Source organism: Aquarana catesbeiana, linkage group LG02 (assembly GCF_042186555.1).
Source record: "Aquarana catesbeiana isolate 2022-GZ linkage group LG02, ASM4218655v1, whole genome shotgun sequence".
Lineage (NCBI taxonomy): Eukaryota > Metazoa > Chordata > Amphibia > Anura > Ranidae > Aquarana > Aquarana catesbeiana.
Genome location: NC_133325.1, coordinates 713,501,993 through 713,529,934, shown reverse-complemented (window position 1 = coordinate 713,529,934; position 27,942 = coordinate 713,501,993). Strand labels below are relative to the sequence as shown.

Here is a 27,942-nt window from a genome sequence, read left to right as displayed (position 1 = left end):
AAGTTGTGTAAAAACAGGTTTATCACTTAACACAATTTCTCTGTTAAGATTATGGATATCTTGGTTTAATACAAAATTAAATAATGTAAACATGGTAAGTCAAATATCAGTGAAACATTAACAGCAAGGACAACAGCAGCACAACATCCTGCAAGGGTTTTTCCTTTTGTATTTAACAGCCAATTTAAACTTCTCGTTGGTCTTTCGGACATATTCTTCTGTATTTTGTGTGGCCATTTCAATATTGTTCAAGAGTTCCCCTTGTTCCTCCACTAAGATATAAATTTGGAGAAAGAGGTCCCTTAGGTCCTTCATTTGATGTTCTAGGCTAAGCAGCTCTTTGTGTCTTTGCTCAATTTCATTTAATTGTCCTTTAGTGATGTTTGCTTCGGTGAGCAGGTTCTCATTGAAGACATCCCATTTGCCTTGCTCCACCATTTTGTTCACTTCCTCCTCGCTTACTTCCTTCCCTGCTACCTCCAGTTGTCTTATGATAAATGTTTTACATTTTCCTTGCTTTCTAGCAATTGTGTCATTGTACTGAAACATTGCTGTTTGAAAACTTCTAAACAGTGCAGCATGGTGGGTCTTCAGAATCCTGGCAACGCTGGATGACTGGCCAAAGTCTGTTTCTGCTTTTTTCACCTGTAGTAATAAAGTGTCCAGGCGCTTCTTAATGTTTTCCGCTTGAACTTTGATGTCCTTTGTAATGTTGCTCTCCTTCTTCAGAACACTGAATCTTCTCATGGAGGAGACCAGGACCTGCTGCTGCTTGTCAAATTTGACCACATTCTGTGAAAGCTCATTAATGTGATTTTGAAGTTTTTTAATGTCATGTAAGTAGCCGTCGATGACAGGCTCCCGTTCAAAGATGACAGCTTGCTGATGTAGGTCTGTAGGTTCTTCTCTAGAATTCTCCGTTTCCTGGGAAGCCTCAAGGTCTTTTGCCCTCTGCATTAGCTCCTGAAGGCGATCCTTCATTTTGACTGTGATGTGGTGAAGCAAGTGTCTGTCCAGATAGCCTTCAAGGCCTAGAAATAAAAAAAGAAAAAAAAAGTTTTAAAAATGTGCTTACGAGAGGAGATACTCGTGTAATTTGCATCCCTGCTGGTTACAGAATAGTAGAATATTAAAGAAGGTATAAACTAAGTATTTATTCTGTGCAGTAAATATAAAGTGACACTTTCACTTTGCAAGTTTAACGCTACGTGACACTGTGGGGGGATTTCCTAAAACTTGAGAGTGTAAAATCTGCTGCAGCTCTGCATAGAAACCAATCAGCTTCCAGGATTTATTGTCAAAGCATAAAGTGATATTAAAGTCTTGTTTTTTCTTGTTTAATAATAACAAACATGTTATATTCACCTCCTCTGTGTAATGGTTTTGCACAGAGCAGCCCCGATCCTCCTCTTCCCGGGTCCTTCGCCGGCGCTCCTGCCGAGTGCACCCAGAGCAAGCAGCTTACTATTGGGGAACTCGAGCCAAGCCGCTGCTCTGTGTGTCCATTCAGACACAGAGCCACGGATCAGCCCCGCCCCCTCTCTCTCCTCATTCGCTTCCTGACTTTGACAGCAGCGGGAGCCAATGCTACCTGCTGCTGTCTCAACCAATGAGGAGGGAGAGTCCCTGGACTTCATGGCTCTCATGCAACATTGCTGTTTTGAGATGCGGCTCAGGTAAGGCTGAGGGGGGGCTGCTTCACACAGTTTGTCTTAACCACTTGCGGATCACCCACCGTACATTTACAGCGGCAGGGCGGCTGCTCTGCATCAGATCATGTACCTAGTACATGATCTGAAACTTTGGGGTCTGGGGGGGTGTGTGCCGCTGGCGACCTGCTCCTGCTGTGATCACACACAGCGGGAGCCCAGCGGCATGCACTGCCGACTCGATGTTCACCGCCACCCGCTAGTTAAACAGGACACAGGCAGAATGACATTCTGCCTATGTAAACAAAGCAGGTTGTCGTTCTGTCAGAAGGGAAGGTACAGATCCTGTGTTTCTGCTGAGCAGGAACATGGATCTTTGCCTTCCCCTAGTCAAAGCACCTCCCCCACAGTGAGTAAGCACAACCTAGGCACACAGCTAACCCTTTGATCGCCCCTGATGTTAACTCTTTCTCAGCCAGTGTCATTAGTACAGTGACAGTGCATATATGTTAGCACTGATCACCGTATTAGTGTCACTGGCCCAAAAAGTGTCAGTTAGATGTCCGATTTGTCCGCTGCAATATCACAGTCCTGCTACAAGTTGCTGATCGCCGCCATTACTAGTAAAAATTAAATAAAAATATCCCATAGTTTGTAGACGCTATAACTTTTGCGCAATCCAATCAGTATACACTTATTGGGATTTTTTTACCAAAAATATGTAGCCGAATACACATTGGCCTAAATTAAGGAACTTAACCTAATTAAGGAACTTAACCTAATTAACCCCTTCACAGTCAGTGTCATGAGTACAGTGACAGTGCATCATTTTTTTAGCACTGATCACTGTATTCGGGTCCCCAACAAGTGTCAAAAGTGTCAGTTAGGTGTCCGATTTGTCCGCTGCAATATCACAGTCACTGCAATATCACAGTATAAGTCACTGATTGCCGCCATTACAAATAAAAAAATAAAATAAAAATATCCCATAGTTTGTAGACACTATAACTTTTGTGCAAACCAGTCAATATACACTTATTGGGATTTAAATATGTAGCAGAAAATGTATAAATAAATTAGATTTTTTAAAATTTTTTAATGGGTATGTTTTATAACAGAAAGTAAAATATATTGTTTTTTTTTTTTCAAAATTGTCAGTCTTTATTTGCTAATAGCACAAAAAATAAAAAGCGCAGAGGTGATCAAGTACCACCAAAAGAAAGCTCTATTTGTGGGAAAAAAGGTACAAAAATGTTGTTTGGGTACAGTGTGGCATGGCCAATTGTCTGCTAAAGTGGTTGTAAACCCTGGTAAAAATAAATAAATAAATAAATAAATAAAAAACAACCTGCAAGACAAAGACATAATGAGCTAGTATGCATAGCATACTAGCTCATTATGAATTACTTACCTTAGATCAAAGCCCCCGCAGCTGTCCTCGTCTCCCCCTCCAGCCGTCAATATTTCTTAAGGGGGTTACTTCCAGGCACCGCGCCATCCTCACAATGGGAGTCTGGATCCGCCAGGTGCCTGAACTGATACCCGTCTCAGCATCTTAACGAGCCACTGAGAGCCTGAGCCGGTGTCTTGCCGAATAAGTTCCTTCGGCAGATAGGTTCCCCCCCTGTACTGCGCAGGCGCAGCGCCTGCGCAGTACGTACTACTGTCGGCCGCCGGAGATAGCCGAAGCTCAAACGCTTCAATCAGCTGTACACGGCGTCTGCGCTCTGGGTCCAGGTTCCTTCCCCACTATCCAAGTGGACCTAGAGGGGGAATCTAAAAGTGCCGAGCGCAGCGAGGCCGTGCCCGAAGCGTGGCGAGCGAAGCGAGCCCGCGAGGGGCCCTGTTACAGGCGCCGTGTACAGCTGATTTTCAGCTGTTCCGCTTCGGCTATTTCCGCCGGCTTCTACTGCGCATGCGCAGTAGAGGGGGGAACTAATCCGCCGAGCGGAACTTTCTCGGCAGAACACCGGCCTGCCACCCCTCCACAGCTCAGTGCTCCAGTGAGCGTGGAGGAGTAGAGCGGAGAGCTGCTGATTGACAGTCTACAGCTCTCTGCTCCGAAATCTGGGAGAACCGAGCAATCGACAATGTTCAATCGCTCGGTTCTCAGTGTAGAGGTGCCGGGGGACAGATGCAGCATCGGACCAATGCTGCATCACCTAGGTAAGTATAAAACAGCAAAAAAAAACAAAACACATACTTCTCTTTTAAGATAAAAAAAAAATCGTCTGCCTTTAGAACCACTTTAATTGAACAAATTGAAGTTAGAAGCTGATTGGCTACCATGCACAGCTGCACCAGATTCTGAGTGCTTCAGTTTTAGTAAATCTCCCCCTCTGTATCTAAAGAACTCCCTTCCACCCCTGACCTATTGATATTCACCTTTTCAGTGATTTCCCTTCTGCTCCTTCCCTTATCACAGCCACCAACAAAAGGCATGGTGCTGGCTAATGTCGGAGTCTAGAGAAACCAATGCTTTCACCCTTCTCTGTCATGTGACATTGCTCAGCCTAATGCTCCGCTCCTAGACCTGAGCACTGAAAAATAGAATGAGGTCACATGCCCCCAATACCACTCCCCAGAAATATTTTTCTAGGGTGTGGGATGAAAAAAAAGGTATTGTAAAATAGAAATGGAAAACTTGCTCAAATGTTTCTAAAATCTACATTTTTATATTTTTTATCTTGTGAAAAGTACAATATCAAGAAATATCCACAACTCAAATCTCAATTGCTCTTGATATTTTCAATAGAAATACATAATTACCAAATATGTCTAGACACATAATTATATGTGCTTACAACAAACAAACGAAAAATAAAAAAACAAATAAATAGGCAACACACTAAAAACCTACAGTTCACTACCTTAGTCTTAAAAGAGAAGTTCAGGGTTAAAAAAAACAAAACTTTTATATTCACCTAGGTGGACGCCTCATCGATCTGATGCTGCATCTGTCCCCCGCTGGCTCTGTAGTGAGAACTGAGTGATCAAACATCACTGATCGCTCAGGTCACTCTGAGCAGAGAGCTGTCAGTCACCAGCTCTCTGCTCTCCCCTCCAACACTCACTGCAGCTTTTTTTTGCTGTTTTGTAATATTGATGGTACATTTTTCTATAATAAAATATGTGTATTCAACCGTGTTGTACCACTGAAGTGACCTTCTTGGTAGGCTATCCTCCTTTTGTTTCTGAGCAGATGCCGATTATATGGTCAGGATCTTTTCAGAGCCTTGACTGGCTCTGTGACGTCAGCTGACAGTGGACTTCAACCCGCTGTCACCTGAAAATGGATCACAGGAGTGCAGAACGAACCACACTCCTGTGATCCATAGAAGAAATATGGCCAAAAAGGCTTTGGCCATACTTCTCCTTTAAACCTAATGCTGACTCTAAGATTGATCTTCTACCTTTGGCAAGCAAGGGAGTGCAATAAGAGTTTATGTATGTATGTCCATTCAAACTGTATGTGTTTGCATTTGTTTTCAATTTCTTCACGGTCACAAAGAGCTGACAAGCCCCCAATTCAATAGAACAGATGCAGTAACAGGTACTCTTCATGAAGACAAAAGAGATCTATTATGCCACGTACACACGACCGGACTTTCCGGCAGAAGAGGTCCGACGTAACAAATGCGTCGGACATTCCGATCGTGTGTGGGCTTCATCAGACCTTTTCTGTTGAAAAATCTGACGGACCTTAGAAATAGAACAAGTTTCAAATCTTTCCGATGGACTCGATTCCTATCGAAAAAAACACTCGTCTGTATGCTAGTCCGACAGACCGAAAACGACGCAAGGGCAGCTATTGGCTACTGAATTTCCTTTTATAGTCTGGTCACACGTCATCACGTTCGAAACGATCAGACTTTGGTGGGATCGTGTGTAGGCAAGTCCGTTTCGTCGGAACTCCGTCAAAAAGTCCGACAAGAAGTCCGCTCGTGTGTACGCGGCATTAAAGATACATTTAGGAGCCGCCATTGCTAACTAGTTGTTATTGAAGATACGGGCTCAAGAACTGTCATTTTGGTAAACTTCCTAAATGACTCACTAACCTAGACCAAACATTCAGCCAGTACATTCTGTGTTTAGCTCTGAACAAACTGTCTATGAGCATTGACACTTGTGTTCACCAGGCTGCAGGAAAAGCTTGTGAACACACATTGGGTTCAACCCTTCCCATTCCACTCAAATTCATAAAATAACACAGCAACACAAACCTAGCAGCAACACAATTACTTATCCTGCTACTAAGTTTGTAATTTCCCTGAAAAGTTCTTTAAAAGGTCATGTGAATGTGAACTTCAGATAATGCTATGAAATGTCTGGGAGAAGATCTTTCCATGATTTAGCTCTTGACAGCAAAGATTGAACTCATTCTTTTACGGGTTTTTTTTTTTTAGTTAGGGCTCACTCACATGGGTGTAATGGTCTTTTTGGCGCAAGGCAGACGTTTGTTTATGCATTTGGGAGAGACAGATGTTTGCGATCAGCTGCCTGTACAAGTCAATGACAGGCTTCTGCTGCATGCTGGTAACTGTACATCCGAGCGTTTACAGATGGGCAGTGAGGGCAGTGAGCCCTGGATGCCAACTGTGTCAAGAGGCACACATACTTCTTTGTACACGCTAAAATCACGAGCAGTATTATCAACCCTGCCTGATTTATTCCCTGCTGGACTAACCCATATGTTATCTTCATAACATATGGGGTAGGAGTTCTGTAGTCCAGCAGTCTGTTTAATAATGTATTTATTTTTATGATGATTTTTGTATTCATTGTTTTTGTTTTTGATTCACTGTTTAGAGTCTACTACAATCTTTGCCATAAACTCCTGAAGAAGCTCGTTTTCAGAGCGAAACATGTCGAGCAGCAGATTGTCATGGAACTAAGTAGCTCTACTTCTATGTGCCCCAAATGGGTTAATGTGCTGATCCATATCTGTACCTATTTTTATGAATGATGATGTCGGTTTTAAACAATGATTTTCTAAAAAAAATTTTAGATTTTTTATGAAATGATTGTACAGATTTATCTGCTTTCCACCATATATTTAAAAGCACCTTAAAAGTCCCTGGGGTATTTATCCAAACCCCCTTCCCTTGGCAATTTGCCCTTTTGTACGTATCTAATTATGGGATGTGGTGCTCTTTGTTGACTATTTCTGCCCTTATCAGTATATTTTGTCTTTCAGAACCAGGGTTCCTCTAGAAGTCGTTAGGGGTTCCTTGAGCTGTGGCACATTGAACTCTTATCTACACCCATGACAAATATTATTGGCAAAATTTTCCACTTACATATTACTTCTACAGTGACCACCAATGCAAGGGTGTACTACATTGTGACCACTAATGTATGGGCCTACTTATCCACCCACTACAAATTTAAGAAGTACATCTACACTGACCACCAATGTTAAGCCCTGTACACATGGGCCGAAGTATAGTAGACGGTATAGTAGATACTGGCCAGCATTCAGCCGTGTGTACGGGGCCTTGTTTGTAAGAAACTGATCTCACAGATGGCTTCTGTCAAACGAGCTTGCTGGAAAACTAGCAGCCGATCAGTGCTCGCAGCCAATGGCTGCGAGCGCTGACCAATGTGTTCTGGTGCGGGGCGGGGGCAGTCCCCCTGTCAGAGCACAATAGCTCTGCAGGGAGATCGCAGTACTAACATCGCATCGTTAGTATAATGATCTCTTGCAGAACTGCACCGCTTTGTAACTGTTTTGAGACTTACTGTGTGTACCAGGCTTTAGGGGCTTATCTGCTGCTGGCCTCCAATGGCAAAGGTGAGTTCTCCACTGAGCACCACTTAGGCCCCTTTCACACTGGGGCGGTGGGGACATCGGCGGTAAAACAGCGCTATTTTTATCGCTGTTTTACCATCGTTTTTGCGGCGGTATTCGGCCACTAGCGGTGCGGTTTTAACCCTCGCTGGCGGCCGAAAAAGGGTTAAAACTGCTCGCATAGCGCGGCTATAGCCGCGGTATTGCCGTGGTATAGCTGCACTGCCCCATTGATTTTAATGGGCAGGAGCGGTTTAGGAGCGGTGAATACACCGCTCCTTCACTGCTCCAAAGATGCGGCTTGCAGGAGTTTTTTTCTTCTCCTGCCAGCGCACCACTTCAGTGTGAAAGCCCTCGGGTTTTCACACTGAACAAACAGTAGAGGCTGTTTTGGGTCGGTTTGCAGGCGGTATTTTTAGCGCAATAACGCCTGCAAACCGCCCCAGTGTGAAAGGGCTCTAAGGGGACATTTTTCTACTGATCTCCAATGTAAGGGGACATTTCTCTATATTATGTAAAGTATATACACCATATTCTATTCTCACTAAACCTTACAGATCACACTAAAATACCTTAACCTGCAAATACACTACTTTCCGCAGGGGTTCCCTGGGACCAAAGGTTATTTCAAGGGTTCCTCAATGTTAACATTTTTTTGGAAAAAAAGACATAGGCTAACAGCCAAATTTCATGGCACAGACCCCAGACTGATGGTCCCAGCAAGGCCCCTTTCACACCAGCGAACCAATCAGATCCGCCTGTCTGTTTTTCAGGCAGACCCACATAGTTCTCTATGGGGCAGCGGATGTCAGCGGATGCCGCTGTCACGCTCCCGGCATCTGATCCGATCCAGTCCGCTAAAAACAGACAGATAGGGATACGTTCGCCATCCGTCCGGCAGTCCGTTTCCATCCGAAGACACCCCATAGAGAACAGCGGGCTGTGTCCGTGTCTGCTCTGCATAGTTGAGTGCACACGGAACTGGCATCTGCCTGCTTAACGGGGATCAGTGGAGAGAGCCCCTCCGCTGAGCAGGCAGATCCACTTGGACGGATTCCCCCCTGTGTGAAAGGGGCCTTACACACACTTTAAAAAAGAATTTAAGGCAGGCCATACACAGTTTAAATCTCAAGCCATGTATGGTCAGGCTGAATGTACCATGTTGATCGATCGATCAACTTGGGCACAACCAGCCTGCCGGATTTTACATGCGATTGTGGCTAGCGACTGCTATAGTTGCTAGAAATAATCACTGACTTCTCCTGGCAGGGACGGCAGGAGGGATTCCCACATCAACACTGTCTGTGGTGTTTGAAGGAAAGACATTTGTAACTCTCTCAATCAACATCAACTATTTTTAATCCTTTTGCTACCAGCCTTAGTAAATAGATAAGAAGGTATATTATATTTACTTGTTTGAAACTTTTTTCAGTTGCTTCCTAGTTTCTGGCCTATGTCAAAATGATGTCATACATGCCAGGAGTTTTTGTGAGCATTTTACTTTCATCTGGCGGAGGGGATTTCTCAGCTAAGCACACCCTCCTGCTTGCATGCCTGAGCTAAAGGCAGATCGATTCAGATTCCAGTAAGTAAAATGTTACATGAATCATCTGCCCTTACTCAAGATGGCCACCGCTAGAAATTCTAGGAGGTGTTTTCCAAAGTGACTTCTCAACAAAATAAAGCATGCTTCAATCTTCAGTGTGGCCATCTGAAGCCCACTTATTGCTCCTTCCGGGATACGGCGCTGCTGGCTACCCAGCATGCACCTCCTGATCTCACGCATGCTGCTGGCTATCATACAAAGCGCGGCCCACTCATTGTTACATGCTACAAGCAGCGGATGCCCATTGAATCCTGGGATTGATGACACTCATATGCCAGGAGCAAATGGGAGGGTGGACATGACATACCTCACCGTGGCGAGCCACATCCGAAGCTGAAGATTTGGATTAAAAAAAAAGGTATTTATATTATTAAAAAAAGTGTCCAAGGAGACATTATAATATGATCACAAACACGGGGGTGCAAAGTTACAAATAATGGCTGATATTCTGCCTTAAAAAGGATTTTTATCGGCGTATAACACACACATTAATTTTAAGATGGAAGTTTCAGGAAGAAAACTTAAACTTTAAATAAGGAACTTTGAAGCAAAATAAGGGTCAGTGCTCATCTGCAGACTCATCATTGCCATCAATGCAGCCTGATCAATGCCCATCTGCAGCCTCATAAGTGCCATGAATGCAGCCTCATCAGTCCACGTCAATGCAGCCTCACTGATAGGGTTAGGGATTTGATTCAGAGTTCTTACTTAAATCTAATGCCTACGTGTAAAATCTGTTATGAAATGCCTGCGTAGCAATATCTTACGAAACTAACCTTTGCCTGCTGACAACATTATTCTCGATGAAACTGCGTGTATTGTAACATTTTGGCTGCTGATACGACATTATTAGTCAAAACTGCTTTTTATTATTTGATAACTATTTTGCACTTTGATTCTTGTGATTGTATAACCAAATATATATAAAGACCCAATAAAACAAGACAGTTAACTCACTGCGGGCTCATAGACCGTGGAATGAGACACAGACGAATTTGCCTCCGTGTCTACTTCTTTAAGGGTTAAGATTTGACAAAGCAATATAAACATAAAGTGACTTATTTAAAAAGTCACATCTAACATCACCATTGCCATGAATGCAGCAGCCTCACCATTTCCATCAATGCAGGAGCCTCACCATTGCCATCAGTGCCGCCTGATCGATGCCCATCTGCAACCTAGAGGGGACAGGGAGGGGGGCGGGATGAGCACTGAGAGATTACATACAGTGAGAATCTCCTATGATAGACAGAACAGTGGTCCAATGGTGGCCCAGGAGACGGGACTTCCTATTACAGAGGCCGCCAAGTAAACAGAAGATTCTCACTGTATGTAATCTGACAGAGCTCGTCCCTCCCTGTTCCCTCCGAGGCAGCTAAACCTGAAGTATTGGTGTATAACACGCACAACACTATTTGCACCCGATTTTCAGGGTGAAAAAGTGCGTGTTATACGCCAATAAATACAGTAAATAGTGTTTGCAGTTTTTCAGGTACAGATCAAATTAAGTTCCAGTTTTATTTGGACACTTTTTTAACACGTGTTTTTGAAGATGAAAATTTATTTAATGGAAAAAATGTCTTTATGAACTTGTTATATGCTGGTGTAAATAACACATTATATTAAATGATGTAATCTGTTAAAGAGGTTGTAAACCACTGATGCTGTAAAAAAATAAAAATAAAAACCCACAAGGCAATGGCATAATGTGCTAATATGCATCGCACCTTGGAACAAAGCCCTCCAGCGCTGTACTGTCACCGCTGAGAGGACTGACGCGTCCCCCTGTCTTTCATCCGGGTTTGCGTGCTCCGGCTATGTGATTGGCCAGAGCCAGGATGATGTTGGGAGCCCTCGGTTCTGGCACAAAGCTCTGAAGTTCCAGAAAGCTATGCCGGACCTTCAGAGTGCATGCGCCAGTGATGTCACTGGCTGCATGCAGGGTGAACATCATCTAAGCGGCGCACGTTTAGGAGATATTCAGTTTACCTACAGGTACGCCTTATTATAGGCTTACCTATAGGTAAAAATGGTATTATAGCTTATTAGGTAGGTATTATAGCTTATTATAGGCTTACCTATAGGTAAAAATGGTATTATAGCTTATTAGGTAGGTATTATAGCTTATTATAGGCTTACCTATAGGTAAAAATGACCAAGCGGGATTTACTACCGCCTTAAAGTGGTTGTAAACCCTAAGCGCCGGTTCACATTAGAAGCGGCACGACTTGCAGGTCGCCTCACCGAGGCGACCTGCACACGACTGCCGCGGCGACTTGCAAGACGACTTCTGTATAGAAGTCTATGCAAGTCGCCCCCAAAGTAGTACAGGAACCTTTCTTCTAAGTGCGTCGCTCCGATTAGAACGGTTCCATTGTACAGAATGGGAGGCGACTTGTCAGGCGGCTAGGTCGCCTGACAAGTCGCCCCCGTGTGAACCGGCTCTTACAGACCACTTTGACCTACAGGTAAACCTAGATTAAGGCTTACCTGTAGGTCCAAGAAATATCTCCTAAACCTACATGGTTTAGGAAATATTTGCAAAAAGACAGGCACCGCTGTCTACGGCGCATGCGCCGTAGACAGCGGCGCGCATGCGCCGTAGACAGCGGCGTGCAGGCGCACTGAGCATGCCGCTGCTAACGGCGATATGCCGTTAGTGGCGGCTCCCGTGCACATGTGCGGGAGTGACGTCATCGTGGCTCCGGCCAATCACATCGCCGGAGCCACGATACCTGGAAAGAATATGGACGCTCCGTAGCAGAGGGGACAGCGGTGACATTGCAGGCTCCTTTGTCAGGTAAGTGACACATAATGGATTACTATGCGATGCTTAGTAGCTCATTATGCTTTACCTTTGCAGGGAAACAAAGAGGAAGTAAACCCATCAGGGTTTACTTCCTCTTTAATAAAGAAATATATTGTGAATTATCACCAGTGTTAATTTTGTCGACTAAAACGACTAAAACATTTTAGTCGGCTAAATGAATACTATTTTAGTCGACTAAAATACGACTAAAACTAAAACAATTGAGATAACTAAAATACGACTAAAACTAAAATGGCATTTTAGTCAAAAGACTAAAATGGGGCCAAAACTAAAATGGCATTTTAGTCAAAAGACTAAGACTAAAACTAAATTCAAATTTGACTTCAAAATTAACACTGGTCTGTAGTGCATGTTCATACCTCATTACCATAAATAAGAACATATGAGATTTTTCACTCCAGCAGTATATAATGAGTTTGGAAATTTTAGAGAAATGTTCACTAATGCATTACAATTTAATTACACCCATTAGATTTTAAGTTTTAATTGACTAAAATGTACTGGAGATTTAGTGGACTAAATACGACTAAAACTAAAACAATTGCGGAAGACTAAAATGGGACTAAAACAAAAATGCCATTTTAGTCCTAAGACTAAAACTAAATCGAAATTTGCTGCCAAAATTAACACTGATTATCACAGCATTTTCTCCACTCTATCTTTTCAGCATTCAACCAATGATCATGCTTTCCCTAATGTTAATTAAAAGTGTTGATTTTTTTTTAGGAATAACACAGTCCTGAAGGGGAATTTGCTCCCTGCTGTCAGCCGTCTCCTGATTTTTAAAAATTATTTTATTTTTGGATAGGGTGGATAAAGAATGATAGTCTGTTCCATTCGCATTCATAATGGGTTAATTGTTATACAAGGGAGCACAAAGGTGGAGCTGCTCCCTACAGACATAAAGTGCAGATTAGCATACATACACACAACACTGACAGGGACAAGGGAGGACGAGATAAGGACAAGGCTGTGGTTTCAGCTATGTGAAAGTCACAGGAGCCAGGTTTCTATGTAAACACCTGATGATCACAGAGACTTATTTCTGTACATGACGTAGTCTACTCATCTACTATCGCTTCTAGAAGTGGAGCAATCTACATAGTGTATGATATAATATATGTCACAAGGAGAGTCATCATACTATCACACACCCGGTAGCTGGGAGTGAAAACAGCAACAGCAACAATCTCACTCTAATCAGTTCATATAATACAACAGGCACTTAAAGTGGAGGGCCACCCTGAAATAAAAAATAGCATGAAAAATCGTAAAAAAAAAAAACAAAAAAAAAAATTTGAAAAAAAAAAATTTTTTAAAATTTACCTGAACCCTTGTTGCTAGGCAGTCTTCCTAATCTGCCTCTTCCTATTCCACGGCGTGTCCTGCTACTCGGTGAGCTGCCCCGTTGCCTTCTGGGAACTGTGTGTGTCCCCAGAAAACCACTGGGCCATTCACAGAGCGCCGCGCCACTCGCGCGTGCGCAGTAGGAAACTGGCAGTGAAGCCGCAAGGCTCCACTGCCTGTTTCCCTTAGTTAGGATGGCGGTGCCGGGACCCGAGAGCCGAGGGACGGGACGGCCTCGGGCAGCCGACATCGCGGGCACCCAGGACAGGTAAGTCTACTTATTGAAAGTCAGTAGCTACAGTGTTTGTAGCTGCTGACTTTTAAAAAAAAAATGTCCTGGCCGGAATCCCGCTTTAATATCCTTTTCTGGCTTATTAGGGTCTGGCGAATATTCCAGTGTAGTCCCACCGCAAGTACTGGCTCACACCACCACAGTGCACCAGAGTGCAGCACAATCCACCACCCTGCACTACGCTGCAGCCAATAAAATCTAAGGAGATATCACCACCGCAATCAGCACATCGCACTGCTTTCATCCTACCGCACACCAACGGCTGCTGGTGTGAACTGGCCCTAAGACGTCTATTATTATTTTATTATGTTTGTTGTTAGGTTACCTTACATCATATTATGATGTTCTATTATATTATATAAACACATACAGTAAAACCTTGGATTGCAAGCATAATTTGTTCCGGAAACATGCTTGTAAGCCAAAGCGCTTGTATATCAAATTTCCTCATAAGAAATAATGGAAACTCAGATGATTTGTTCCACAACCATTTATTCATAAGTCCTTCAGTTTATAGTCCATAGAAAAAGATTATAGTAATGTGATTGGTTGTGTAACCATAAAATGTCCATCCACAAATGGAAGCCTCCACAAGGGGATTAGAAGCAAAATCCATCAGGAGCTACAGAGTATAAAAGAGAAGAGAGGCGCCTCTAAGTGTAGCAATATGGTTACATTTAATGAAGGTACAACATTTAGCAACTCACATGGTTGATTAAAAGAGGCACATCTAAGTATGCAGGGATCCGGGGTAAAGCTGTCCACATAGACCATCCTCCTCACCGCCGGCTCTCACCGCTGTCAATCTGCAATCGTGACCAGGAAGACTACCCTGCAGTAGAGCGATCTGAAAGCAAGGCTTGAAGCACTCATGGAGCGCATCGTGGAAGGCATGACGTCAATGGCGGTGCAGAGGATGGTCTATGTGGACAGCTTTACCCCGGATGCCTGCATACTTGGATGTGCCTGTTTTAATCATCAACCATGTGAGTTGCTAAATGTTGTACCTTCATTAAATGTAACCATATTGCTACACTTAGAGGCGCCTCTCTTCTCTCTGTTGTGACATGACGCTACTTGTATATCAAGACATCGCTTGTATATCAAGTCAAAATTTATTTAAAAATTTTGCTTGTCTTGCAAAATGCTCTCAGATCAGGTGACTATCAGGTGAATCAAGGTTTTACTGTAACACTCTGTGATCTGGGGGCTTCATTATTGAGAAATAAATAATTTTACAGAATGTTTCTCTAGTTGTTTGGAATGCAAACATTCAAAAAAAAAAACTATGAGTGTTTAATAGTACTATTACGATTAACATATATATTATTAAATGCACAGTGTACATGGTGCTTTTTTTTACTCTACAAGGGCATGGGTTGTATGTTTGGATAGTTGCCTGCTAAACGTCAACAGGCATCAGGCATCAGCAGGCTGTATTTAGTAATGGGCCAGTGTGCGTTACTAAAAACATTCCATCTTGGGGCACTTCTCCAGGGTCCTGAGTTCCACAGATGTGAGAACATTGTGCCTATGTTCACACTAACAGCGGGATTGAAATCGTTCAGCTGAACTTGCACGATTTCATACCCGCATGTCAGTCCAACTTCAGGATCGATTTCAGAGATATCTGTGCGGGTTCCTGCACAGATTTCTATACAAATCGCTCCTCGAAGTCGCCAAAAGTAGTACAGAAACTACTTTTGGAATCGGTGCAGCACCGCAAAGTCAGCGTCACACCGATTCAGAAGGTGCTATTGCCGGAAATAGCCGCCGATTTGGCATGCGATTTGACAAGTCAAATTGCATGTCAAATCGCATCAATGTGAACCTAGGCTTCAACTTCAAATCTTAAAGCAATTCTGTACTTTTTTTTAGCTTGTGAGGGATCAGGTAAGAAACAGAACTTTGGTTTTTATTGTTGTCTGTCCTCATTGGGGGGATTTCCCCCCTCATTTCCTGTTTTGGTGACACCAGAACAAGAAATGAGAGAAAGGTAAAAGCGGACCTTCCAAGGCAAATTAAAACTTACCTCGTCCTAGCCTCTGATGCTTCTTGGAGGCATCATAACCAGCCCATTGCAAGAATGCATTCTTGTGGGACTTTGCTCTACCATGCCTCCTGGATGCCTCATAAGCTGGGGAGAATTTTTTTTTTTGGGGGGGTAACAGTTTCCTTACAAACAGTGCCGGTACAAGGTCATCCAGCACCCAGGATCAAACTACGCCCCCCTGTTCTATTCGTGATGTGCAAGCTTAGGGGATCCTACGCTCAACAGTCACCAGCTTGTCAAAATTACTTCTGCTGTCACTACTCCTGTCAGCCTTTTAACAGAAGGAAGGTATCCTCATCCCTACACTAAACCATTTCGCCCAGGGCAACCGCCTCTCTTGTCCACCCCTTGTCCCGGCCCTGCTCACAAATGGCTCTTCACAGTTGTTTGTGTTGGGAGCAGGAGGCTGTAAAAATAGCAGACCTTCTGTTTGCCATGGAGGGTGCACTTTAACAGGACCTGAAGACAGACAGAGCAATACAAAACTGACAGAGGTTATACAGTATCCTTTCAGCAGCCGTCAAATTAGGTCCCATGCACACTGGGCTTTTGACCCCAGAGCACAAGGCCACAACACTTAGCGTAGGTGCACCGTCCAGCCCCATTGCCATTGGCCATTCGAACTTTATGAGAGCCTGACAGCTGCTAAGGCCGGGCGGTGCACCTAGCAGTACTTCCTTTTAGGGCAGTGGGTGCCCAGGGACAAATACCTGGAACGCAAAACGTCTGTGTTCTGGACATTTGCCCTGAGCCTATACTGTCTATACATAAGTACCACTGAGTGCATCACATTTGCTTACAATGCCCCCATCAGGGAGATATTCCATCACTTCCTATATTGTGTGACCCTTGTCATCTGGACAGTAGAGCTGGCCATAGGTTCGAATCTCAGCAGGGTTCAGCAGGGACCGTCCAAGATTTGATCGATCCACTGATTGACTTGGGTACAATCAGCATGTCAGATTTTCGGCATGTGATTATTGCCAGCGGGCATAGCCACTAGCAATACTCACTGTTTGTTCCCGGCAGGGATGGCTCCCCCCACGCCAGGAGAACACAATAGGTTAATGGGAGGGGGTCAGTGCTGATGGGGGAATCTGGCAACCTGTGATTTCAGGAAAGAAAATCCCATCATCTATGGCCTGCCTAATGCCGCATACACATGAGTGGACTGTCCGGCAGAAAAGGTCCAACGGAACGATTCCGTCGAACATTCCGATCGTGTGTGGGCTTCATCGGACCTTTTTCGGACCTTTTCTGTCAAAAATTCAGACGGACCTAGAAATAGAACATGTTTCAAATCTTTCCAACTGACTCAAGACCAATCAAAAAATCTGTTTATCTGTATGCTAGTCCGACGGACAAAAAAGGACGCAAGGGCAGCTATCGGCTACTGGCTATAAACTTCCTTATCCTAGTCCGGTTGTACGTCATTACGTTCAAAACTATCGGACTTTGGTGTGATCGCGTGTAGGCAAGTCCGTTTCGTTGGAACTCCATTGCAACTCCGTCAAAAAGTCCTTCGGAGTTCTGGCGGACGAGAAGTCTGCTCGTGTGTACACGGCATAAGTGAGAGTGTTTCCTCTAAGTCTAGGCTCGTTCTTGAGTTTTTTCAAGCATTTTTTAAGCATGTGTTTTGTTTTAGCCAATAGAAACCTAGTTACTGGAAAAAGGGGCAAGAGAATTGTACTAAAAATGCTTGTTGTACAAAAATTGTATGTACATTTTAAGGCATTTTCAGACTCTCCCTTTTAGTTTTTAGGACCAAAAGTGCTGAACTCTGCCCAAAAGAAGCTCATGGTACAAACAGGCAACATAGGGTATTGTTAATGCCCTTCTGGAAAAAGCGCTCAGGTGTGAACCCAGGCTAACAGAGGAACAGACATTGATAAAAAAACTTTGACAAAATGAAACAAAATGTTGTGCTTTTAGCTAACCTTTGAATTTCCCTAGCCCATGCAAAGTACAGATATGTCAAAAGAACATACAGTATACAGCAGGGTATATTCAACAAGACAGAGTGTAGAGTAAATCACACAGGCCGGGTACAAGATCTTAAGTGCTTAGCACTCTTACCTTGAAGTTTTGGGCTCCAGACTTCTTATGCATGGAATTTGTATGTTCTTCCTCTGTTTGTGTGGATATCCTCCGGAGGACTCTGGTTTCCCTAATCCAAACATACAAATAGCACGTATAAGTGTGGAAAAGACATTAGATTGTGAGGTCCTTTGGGGGGAAAGGTTCTGTGCATTCTGCAAAGTTTTCAAACAAAAAATCATCTACTCCCCCCTGGGATCCAACTAAACTCTGCGAGGAGCCGGTGTCTTGCCGAGAATGTTCCCTCGGCGGATAAGTTCCCCCCTGTACTGCGCAGGAGCAGCGCCTGCGCAGTACATACTACTCTCAGCCGCCGGAGATAGCCGAAGCTCAAATGCTTCAATCAGCTGTACACGGTGCCTGCGCTCTGGGTCCAGGTTCCTTCCCCACCATCCAAGTGGACCTAGAGGGGGAATCTAAAAGTGCCGAGCGCAGTGAGGCCGTGCCCGAAGCGTGGCGAGCGAAGCGAGCCCGCGAGGGGCCCTCTTACAGGCGCTGTGTACAGCTGATTTTCAGCTGTTCTGCTTCGGCTATTTCCGCCGATACCTACTGCGCAGGCGCAGTAGAGGGGGGGAACTTATACGCCGAGCGGAACTTTCTCGGCAGAACACCGGGATGTCCTCTGCAAGCCTCATCTAGGTAGCTTGATCTCTGTTTTGTTGCTTCTTTCACTGTGGGATGTACAGCACATTCATATTTAAGCAATGACGTTTATTTCACCTTTTTGTTACATATACCATCCTTTTTGGTTGGACTTTTTTTCACTGGATACATATTTTACACTCATTGTATATACAATTTTGCTTAGATTGTTAAATGTCAATTTCTTGAGAGGATTGTTTCACCATTTACGTTCATATAGTATTAGGCACTTTGCTAGCGCTGTTTTGTTTGTAGGATTTTACTAAGACACCGTTTTCACCTTTATCACTAGATTGAAACAGCTGCTGCATGGAGGTTTTGTTAGTTCACTGTTATCCTAGGCGTGACTGTTTTTTATTTTTCATTGGGTCTCTTTGAACCCTTCAGATGTGAGTCCACACTCTATAACATCTCAGATCATCCACACCAATGATTAGGGCCATACCTTATCTGGATCAGTGTATTTATGTGACTAGTACGGGTAGGTGTTCTGGTCAGCAGTGGACAGGAAGCCTGCACAAATCAATGACAGGCTGTCACTGTCTGCGACAGTGACTGTTTCAGGTCCGATTTCAGCCCAAATTTTTGTCTGAATTCAGACCTGAAACGGACCAAAAGACGCACAGGACTCCTGTGCAATTCGAACCGGAGCCGCATCGGGGTTATGTGAACCTGCTCCATAGAGAGCTGGTCACAATCTCCTGCTATTGTGAATTGGATGCGGGGATCCGAGCCTCAATGTTTTCCTCAAACACATTATGTTGTTATATTATGTTGTATGCACATACACAGGTAGATGCTGATGCAAAGAACAAGTGTACGGCTGCATACAATCTGCCTATTTTATTCCATGTGCATCTCTGATCACTATTTACTTGCGTTTAGATATTCCGGCTTTAAAGCAGCCTTAGCTGCGTTTTACATACATGATCAAATCCTGAGCGCACAAAATTCTATTTTCACTGAACACAGCTAAATTGACCTCTGCCAAACACATTTAAATAAAACAAAACAAAACAAAATCATTATCTGCAATAATATGTTTTTAGAAATGTCCTCTAAGTGCGTATAAATGCAGATCTGATAATGCCAGTGTGAATGAGGCCCAATGCCATCTAATTTTGTTTTTCAGTTTTTGCTAGATGATAAAGAATTAAATCAGTCACTACTTTCTTTTATATCTTAAGGATTTCTAGATGTACATTGTCCCCACGTTAGGCTGGCCATACGTTATAAATTTTTAATTTGTGTTGACTGCGCTACTCTAACCTAAATACACCACTCTCTTGAAAGTCATGCCTGTGCAAAAAATGTATGCTTAAACCATGTGTCTCATGCAATGGTGTACAATTTTTCTTACATCCTTATTAATCAAACAAATGAATATACTCTGGGTATATTTCAACATGAAATCAATATAAGATTAATAATAAACATTTACATCCAAAGTATCAAAACTGTGATGTTCAAATTCTTGTGCAATATACAATGTGCCAATCGATATAGAAATCTCCTTTGTGACTGTCCTTTATAGATATGTTGTACTTTAAGATATTAATCATCTGTGATTCTTTGTGACACTTCCACCACTCTAGTGACAATACCACCACATGGATTAGCCACTCACCAGATGCCAATAAAAATGCGCCTTTGGTTCATTTAGTAGGGATAACCACTCCACCTGCAACGTATTCCTTGCTGACCCCAATGTACTATATGTGGGCCATATCCATCCTCATGGAAAAATAGACAGCGATCATTGCGCAATATATAATAGCTGTTTATTTAAAATTAAGGAAAAAAAGGACTATACACTCACATTTTGTGGTGCTCGTAAGCCGGCACCAAGCTGTTCCAGCGGTTTGAAATAGGTGTAAAGATGGCATTGTATGGTTCCTATGCCGGCGTGCGGTGCAAGCCTCATTTCTTCATTTCTACCCGGCTTGTGCTTCAAACCTCGCTTACCCCCGGCCGGAAATGACGTAATGACTTAGTGAATTTTCCCAGCAGCCTCTTCACTACGCTGGAACAGCTTGGTGCCGGCTTGCGAGCACCACAAAATGTGAGTGTATAGTCCTTTTTTTACTTAATTTTAAATAAACAGCTATTATATATTGCGCAATGATCGCTGTCTATTTTTCCATGAGGATGGATATGGCCCACATATAGTACATTGTGGTCAGCAAGGAATACGTTGCAGGTGGAGTGGTTATCACTACTAAATGAACCAAAGGCGCATTTTTATTGGCATCTGGTGAGTGGCTAATCCATGTGGTGGTGGTATTGTCACTAGAGTGGTGGAAGTGTCACAAAGAATCACAGATGATTAATATCTTAAAGTACAACATATCTATAAAGGACAGTCACAAAGGAGATTTCTATATTGATTGGCACATTGTATATTGCACAAGAATTTGAACATCACAGTTTTGATACTTTGGATGTAAATGTTTATTATTAATTGTATATTGATTTCATGTTGAAATATACCTAGGGTATATTCATTTGTTTGATTAATAAGGATGTAAGAAAAATTGTACACCATTGCATGAGACACATGATTTAAGCATACATTTTTTGCACAGGTATGACTTTCAAGAGAGTGGTGTATTTAGGTTAGATTAGCGCAGTCAACACAAATTTAATTTTTTATTTTTATTTTTTCACTTATTGGTGAATTTTTTGATTGCAGCAACTGATTTTATATATATATATTTTTTTTTCGATAACAGTAATCGATTTTTTAGGTACCTAAGCACAGGTTTAAAACACTATAAAAAAATGTTTTTGCGCCGGTGACACCCATATGTTCATTTGGCCATACGTTATGCCATTTTCTTGTACAATTTTCCTTTCGATTCACCAAAACCATCTAATATGAGGTCACACCTAACCACTTTAAATTTTTTTGCAATCAGGATGGCCCTTGCACTACATGGTTGAAGGTAAATCTAAAGGAAATTAAATAAGAAAATTGTATAATGTATGGTCAGCTTTATGGCCCGTACATATGATCCAAAAATCGGGCGAAAAATACTGCTTTCGACGCGACCGTCTGATAATCGGATCGTTAGTACAAAGCTTTCGAGAGCCGATCACGACAATTCATCTGATATTATTTGACCGGACAAGCGCGAAAATGTTCCTCGTACGATACCAGATCGTACGATTTTCATTTAGTCAGTACAGTTGTTGTCCAAAAATAGAATAAAAATACATTACAACACATGACATCACTTCCGTTTTTTTTTGTCTGTCGAATTTTAGTGACTTTAGTAACCTATTCAAGTCTACTTGTGACTATTAAGCGAAAAAAGTTATACGATCTGTCGTACGATATTCAGATCGTGTGTATGGGCCATTAGTCTTAGCTTTGCTCTCTTAAAAGTCTCACTCCTCTTGTTACAGCTACGGGAAGCCTCACTATTCTTGCAGCATTCTGATTTAAAACAAATACACAATCTAACAGAGAGTGCGGGAACACCACACAATCTTTGGAACAGACCTAAAGCAGTGGCGGCCCATGCATTGTGGGTGCACGGGCGCCGCCCCCCCATCCATGCGCCCGGCCCCTTTCAGGACGCTGGACGCATGGATTCCTATGGCGGGGGTGGTATTTTTTGAAGCACCTGATTAGAGCCAGAGGCTTTAATAGGCTTCAAAATAGGGTGGGCTCGGGCGCAGAGAGTGAGCCCTGATCCCACCCAATTATGTGATGATAGCGAATACATTTTCGCTATTTCACACACCTTCCTCCCTGCCAATCAGGAGGCAGGGCGTCAGACTTGTTTCCTGATTGGTCAAAGCGCCAGGCCACCCTATTGGATGCCTGGCACAGAGGAGCCAAGGAGCGACACGCGCTGGAGAGGAGCTGCTGCCTGGTAAGTGTCAGGGGGGTCTGCCAGAGCCACGTGGGGGGGTGGATGCACTAAAAGAGCCGCATGGGGGTATGCCAGAGCCAGAGCCATGCGGGGTTGGATGCACTCCCAGACCCGCGAGTCCGGCGAGTGGGGGGGGGGTCGGTGGGCACAGTGGCTGCATATGATGGGCACAAGTGGCTGCATTTGATGGGCACAAGTGGCTGCATTTGATGGGCACAAGTGGCTGCATATGATGGGCACAGTGGCTGCATTTGATGGGCACAACTGGCTGCATATGATGGGCACAGTGGCTGCATTTGATGAGCACAATGGATGCATATGATGGGCACAGTGGCTGCAATTGATGGGCACAGTGAGGCTGCAATTGATGGGGGGGTCAGTATTTTTCAGTTTGTTTGCGCCCCCCAAAAATTTTAAGCACCAGCCACCACTGACCTAAAGACTACCATAGATGGCTCTATTTTCTATAATTCCTGCTGAATCTACCTACATTCAGGCCATTGGTGGTCCTGCGGGCATCACTCGGATCAACAAAAGCTGATTTTTCAACTGACTTTTGTTAAAGGAGCTAGGGGGATAGTTGCTGGTCGAATAGTGATTACATCTAATCAGATGCAGTCACTACAAAATAAAAAACCACAAATACCTGCGCTGAAATAGTGAATAATATCAGTAATAATGACAAAGCAGCTGGCACAAATCTCCTGGTAAAAAGAAAATCCAAATAACATACAACACAAATGCAGCACTAAAAAACGATAGAAAGTCCCAATAACAATAGATGAAAAATATCCATATGAGCAGTCCAATGGGTGTAGTAGTTCACACACACAAAGTGCTGGTAGGGAACCGCCACCAAAAAAGGAAAGGTTCACATGACTCTTAAGCCCCATACACACTATCAGATTTACCAAAACCATGTAGTGCAAGGGCCTGCCTGATTGCATACAAATTGAAACTCTTAAGGTTTGACCTCATATTATATGGTTTTGGTAAATCTGAAGACAAAAATCAGCAGAAAATCTGATAATGTGTATGGGGCTTTACCCCAACCAATGGACTACTTAATCAAAAGCACGCAACAAAGCATGCAACTTGGTCAAACACACTTAGGAATCATCCCCTCGGATATCTCCACACATGAAAGGATAAGCTGTATGACCATCGATAGGATCCTCCCAGACAGACTCTCGTCTCATTTAGGCCATCATGGAAATAGGCATAGAAAACGTCATTGCGCAGTATGAATTTATTCTGAGCATAATAAAAGCCAAAATAATCACACACATCTTAGTAAAAAGCACATATATGTCCAATAGAACGATAAAATGATCAATGTTTCTATCCAGTATAATGACCGACTGGTGAGCGTGGTAACGTCACATGACCCAAGATGCTGCCTCTGGGTATTCTGACGGCCTTGGGTACAATAGGGGAGGAGATTCTTCTATCCATTCTGTTTAGCGTGCATGGAGGAATCAGCCTGTGAGCTGAACAAGAGAAATCTATAGGTGCATAGCCAGCTTAAAGCAGTATTAAACCCATTAGCAAACATTTATTATATTGCAGCTTACTAATTTTTAGATCTGATGGCTGCATTAGTTTTCTTTTTTAGGCTTTCTTTCCTTAAATTTCAAAACAACAAGTTCTCCAGCAAATGAATAAAGTTAATACTGTTGAGACAAACCAATTAGTACTTACCTACCTCACAACATTTTGAGATGGGAATGAGGGACACCTACTTGCAAATGTATGTAGGCATAGGACATGCCCCCCTGTCCCCTTAAAGGAGAATTAACCCCCCAAAAAAAAGGTTCAGTAAATCCACAAGTGCTTTTTTTTACCACTACTATTCCTTTATATTGGCTTTTAAAATTTACAAATGCAGCAATTTAGAATTTGGATGAAATGTTTAGCACTGGGAAACACTTTTTGAAAGATAAAATGTGCATTTTATATACAACTACAGTAAAACCTTGGTTTGAGAGCATTTTGCAAGACAAGCAAAATTTTTAAATACATTTTGACTTGATATACAAGTAGCGTCATATCACAACTGAGTATAAAAAGAGAAGAGAGGCACCTCTAAGTGTAGCAATATGGTTACATTTGATGAAGGTACAACATTTAGCAACATATTACTACACTTAGAGGCACCTCTCCTCTCTTGTATACTTTGTAGCTCCTGCTTCTAATCCCCTTGTGGAGGCTGCCATGTGTGGATGGACATCACATTACTATAATCTTTTTATATGGACTATAAACTGAAGGACTTATAAATAAATGGTTGTGGAATGAATCATTTGAGTTTCCATTATTTCTTATGGGGAAATTTGCTTTGATTTACAAGTGTTTTGGATTACAAGCATGCTTCTGGAACGAATTATGCTCGCAGTCCAAGGTTTTAGCCTGGTTTCACACATGTGCGGTGCGAATTGAAGCTCAGGTTTCACTGGGGAGATAAAAATCTCCTGTTCAACGGATTCATTGCGTTTTTGCTCAGGATTAGAGAGCAGGGAGAGGGGGAGGGAGGGGGGGGGGGGAGAGGGGGAGGTGTAGTGAGGAGAAAGAGAAAATCCTTGTTCAGAACGCAATGCATCTGCGAATCAGATGCGTTCCCATAGGAGATAATAGGCTTGTAGTTCGCACCGCAATGCCCAAAAAACGCACACGTTTTTTGTGCAATGCGCAGTGCGAATGCAACGCACATATGTGAACCAGATGCATTCATATAAATGTATTTTAAAATGTCCTGCGAATTAGATGCGGTGTAAGCCGCATCTAATTCGCATAGGTGTGAACCCGGGCTTACTGTATATAGATCAGACCAAAATGAGGGACAAATGAGGGGGAAAGAGGGACAGAGGGACATTGCTCCAAATCAGGGACAGTCCCTCAAAATCAGGGACAGTTGGGAGGTACTTACCCCCTCAGCTTTTATTTATTCATGTAAACCCTTTATCCCAAAACGAAAAAAAAATAACTGTTGCTGTAATTGCAGTGTGAGCAGGAGTTTGGCTTGAGTTTGTTAGTGTAAAAAATATAAACCTGCTAATACATCTAACACTCCCCTCCCTGCAGACTGACAATGCTGCTGTCCAAAGGTATCTCTTTTGCTCCTTCATTCAGAGTGTAGATAGTTTAATACACCAGATCACCGGATAAAAACGTAAAAAAAAGAAAACTAATGTAGCTGCCACATCTAAGGATTGGTAAGCTGCAATATATTACATCGCCTTTCTCAACCTTTTCAACACAGAGGAACCCTTGAAATAGTTCTCCGGTCTCGGGAACCCCTGCTAAAAATTAGAAATCTACCTTAACATTAGTGTGATGGTCAGTGGGAAGAATGGTCCTTACACTTGTGGTCATTGGGAAGAATGGCCCTTACACTTGTGGTCATTGGGAAGAATGGTCCTTACACTTGTGGTCATTGGGAAGAATGGTCCTTACACTTATGGTCAGTGGGAAGAATGGTCCTTACACTTGTGGTCATTGGGAAGAATGGTCCTTACACTTGTGGTCAGTGGGAAGAATGGTCCTTACACTTGTGGTCATTGGGAAGAATGGTCCTTACACTTGTGGTCATTGGGAAGAATGGTCCTTACACTTGTGGTCATTGGGAAGAATGGTCCTTACACTAGTGGTCATTGGGAAGAATGGTCCTTACACTAGTGGTCAGTGGGAAGAATGGTCCTTACACTTGTGGTCAGTGGGAAGAATGGTCCTTACACTTGTGGTCAGTGGGAAGAATGGTCCTTACACTTGTGGTCAGTGGGAAGAATGGTCCTTACACTTGTGGTCATTGGGAAGAATGGTCCTTACACTTGTGGTCATTGGGAAGAAAGGTCCTTACACTTGTGGTCATTGGGAAGAAAGGTCCTTACACTTGTGGTCATTGGGAAGAAAGGTCCTTACACTTGTGGTCATTGGGAAGAAAGGTCCTTACACTTGTGGTCATTGGGAAGAAAGGTCCTTACACTTGTGGTCATTGGGAAGAATTACATCCTTACAGATAGTTAAAAAGATCAATGGGATCTTGGGAACAGTGAGAACTTATCTGAGAGGCAGAAATTGCCCAAATGCTGAAGGAACCCCTAGCAACCTCTGGAGGAACCCTGGTTGAGAATCACTGTATTACATTTTGGGTTTAATACAAATTTAATGTTCCAAGGCTGGCGATCCCCATCCACCAAAATTGACATAGTGGGTTGGGATGACCCTTTAATGGCCAACAAATCCAACTCAGATGCTGCAGCCCTACATCTGAGCGCAAAGGAAACTTCAAACCCCAAGCACTCACATACACAATAGAGGGATGAAACCTGCAAGGATTTTCCATCGCTTTATCACATGATGGAGTATTCTGAAAACCTCATCTGAACAAGTTCCTAAAAGCAACAATGTGATCCACTTACCTTGTCAGTGTCAGTGATGATGTCCTCGGTTATTGTGGAAGCCTTTATATCACGAGCCGGGAACACTCTCAGACTTGTAGTCCATTATGACTCATTAGAAGAAGAGAATTCCCAGGATCACTGTAGAGAGTATGACTTTGCAGGGCTGTGTGTTTAGTGTCACTGCCAGGATTCTAGTTCTGCCAGTTAGAAGCGCCTGCTTTTTGTATGGAAATAGGGCAGGCTTAGCACCAGCCAATCAGAGAAGAGCTCAGCAATCTATTCTTCCTGAATTGCAAACTTGATATTAAATAGGAATGTTGTCACTCTGCTTTCAGACAAAACTGAGAGATCCACATGTGTGCAATTCATTTAGTATCAATATTTTCCTACTTGGGATTCCATTGTTAAAATAATAAATGAACACTTGAGCTTGAGCAGGTTCATGTGAGTTTTAGCCTTTTTTTTTATCAAGCTTGAGAAATTTTGCTTAAAGTGGAGTTTCACTGTCTCCAAAGTTTTTTTTTTTTTTTTGCAAAATGACAAAGATTATGATGTATAAATATAGAACTCACTTGTTCTATTTTCAGTGATTACTGCTGTCCGTTTTCTCATTAAAAAAAAAAAGTTATACATTTTAATCTTGCCGGTTGTCATCTTGCCTGTGGGCATGTGAAGCCCACAGGTATCTTCTTCCGGGATACGGTGCTGCTGATCGCCCTGGGCACTGTGGTATCATGTCAGATGGTGGGGGGGCACTGCAATGAGGTTGGGGGGAGGGAATTTATGTCGAGAGGGGGAATTTGGGGGTTGGCAGGGGATAAGAATAGCACACCTCCCTAAATTTCCCCTCTTAGGAGTGGTGAATTGAGGGCATTTGTGTTGGGAGGGGGAATAGTGGAAGATGTTTGTGCTAGAAAAGGTGGATGAGAGGGAATTTGTGCTAGGAGGGAATTTTTTTTTTTTTTTTTTGGGAGGGGGAAGGATTTGGGATGATTGGAGGTATTTGTGCTAGGAGTGAAAATTTGGGAGGGACTTGTGCTAGGATGGGGCATTGGGGAGAATTTCTGTTGGGAGGGGCATTTGGAATGGGGGCAGAGGATTTGTGTTCACAAGGAAAATTTGAGGGGTAAAGGATTTGTAATAAGGGGGGAATGAGAGGATTTGAGCTGGGGGGGGGCAAAGATTTTTGCTGGGAAGGGGATTTCAGCAGGGGCGGATTTGTATGGGGGGGAGGATTTATGCTCAGGGGGTAAGCATATAGATTGGTTCTCAATTTCTTTTTTAGGGGGAGGATACTTTTGCTGACACATAATGCTTATACATCTTAGGGGGTGGGGTGCACAATTTGGCATGT

At 43.1% G+C, this 27,942-nt stretch overlaps 2 protein-coding genes across 3 annotated transcripts in view; one reads left to right on the top strand and one right to left on the bottom strand.

The window, feature by feature from the left end:
• NSUN3 (NOP2/Sun RNA methyltransferase 3) overlaps window positions 1-27,942 on the top strand; it is a 187,938-nt gene that overhangs the window by 50,558 nt on the left and 109,438 nt on the right. The gene's annotated exons all lie outside the window — the stretch shown is intronic.
• Window positions 50-26,811, bottom strand: STX19 (syntaxin 19). 2 transcript variants are annotated; one of them, XM_073618047.1, is made up of 3 exons: window positions 26,607-26,811; window positions 17,645-17,735; window positions 50-1,031 (listed from the first exon to the last, which is right to left on the bottom strand). In XM_073618047.1, the coding sequence occupies exon 3, from the start codon at window positions 979-981 to the stop codon at window positions 118-120; it is 864 nt and encodes a 287-aa protein (XP_073474148.1). In that variant the 5' UTR covers window positions 982-1,031; window positions 17,645-17,735; window positions 26,607-26,811; the 3' UTR covers window positions 50-117. The 2 variants fall into 2 exon arrangements, with proteins under 2 accessions (XP_073474148.1, XP_073474149.1); XM_073618048.1 differs by lacking the exon at window positions 17,645-17,735.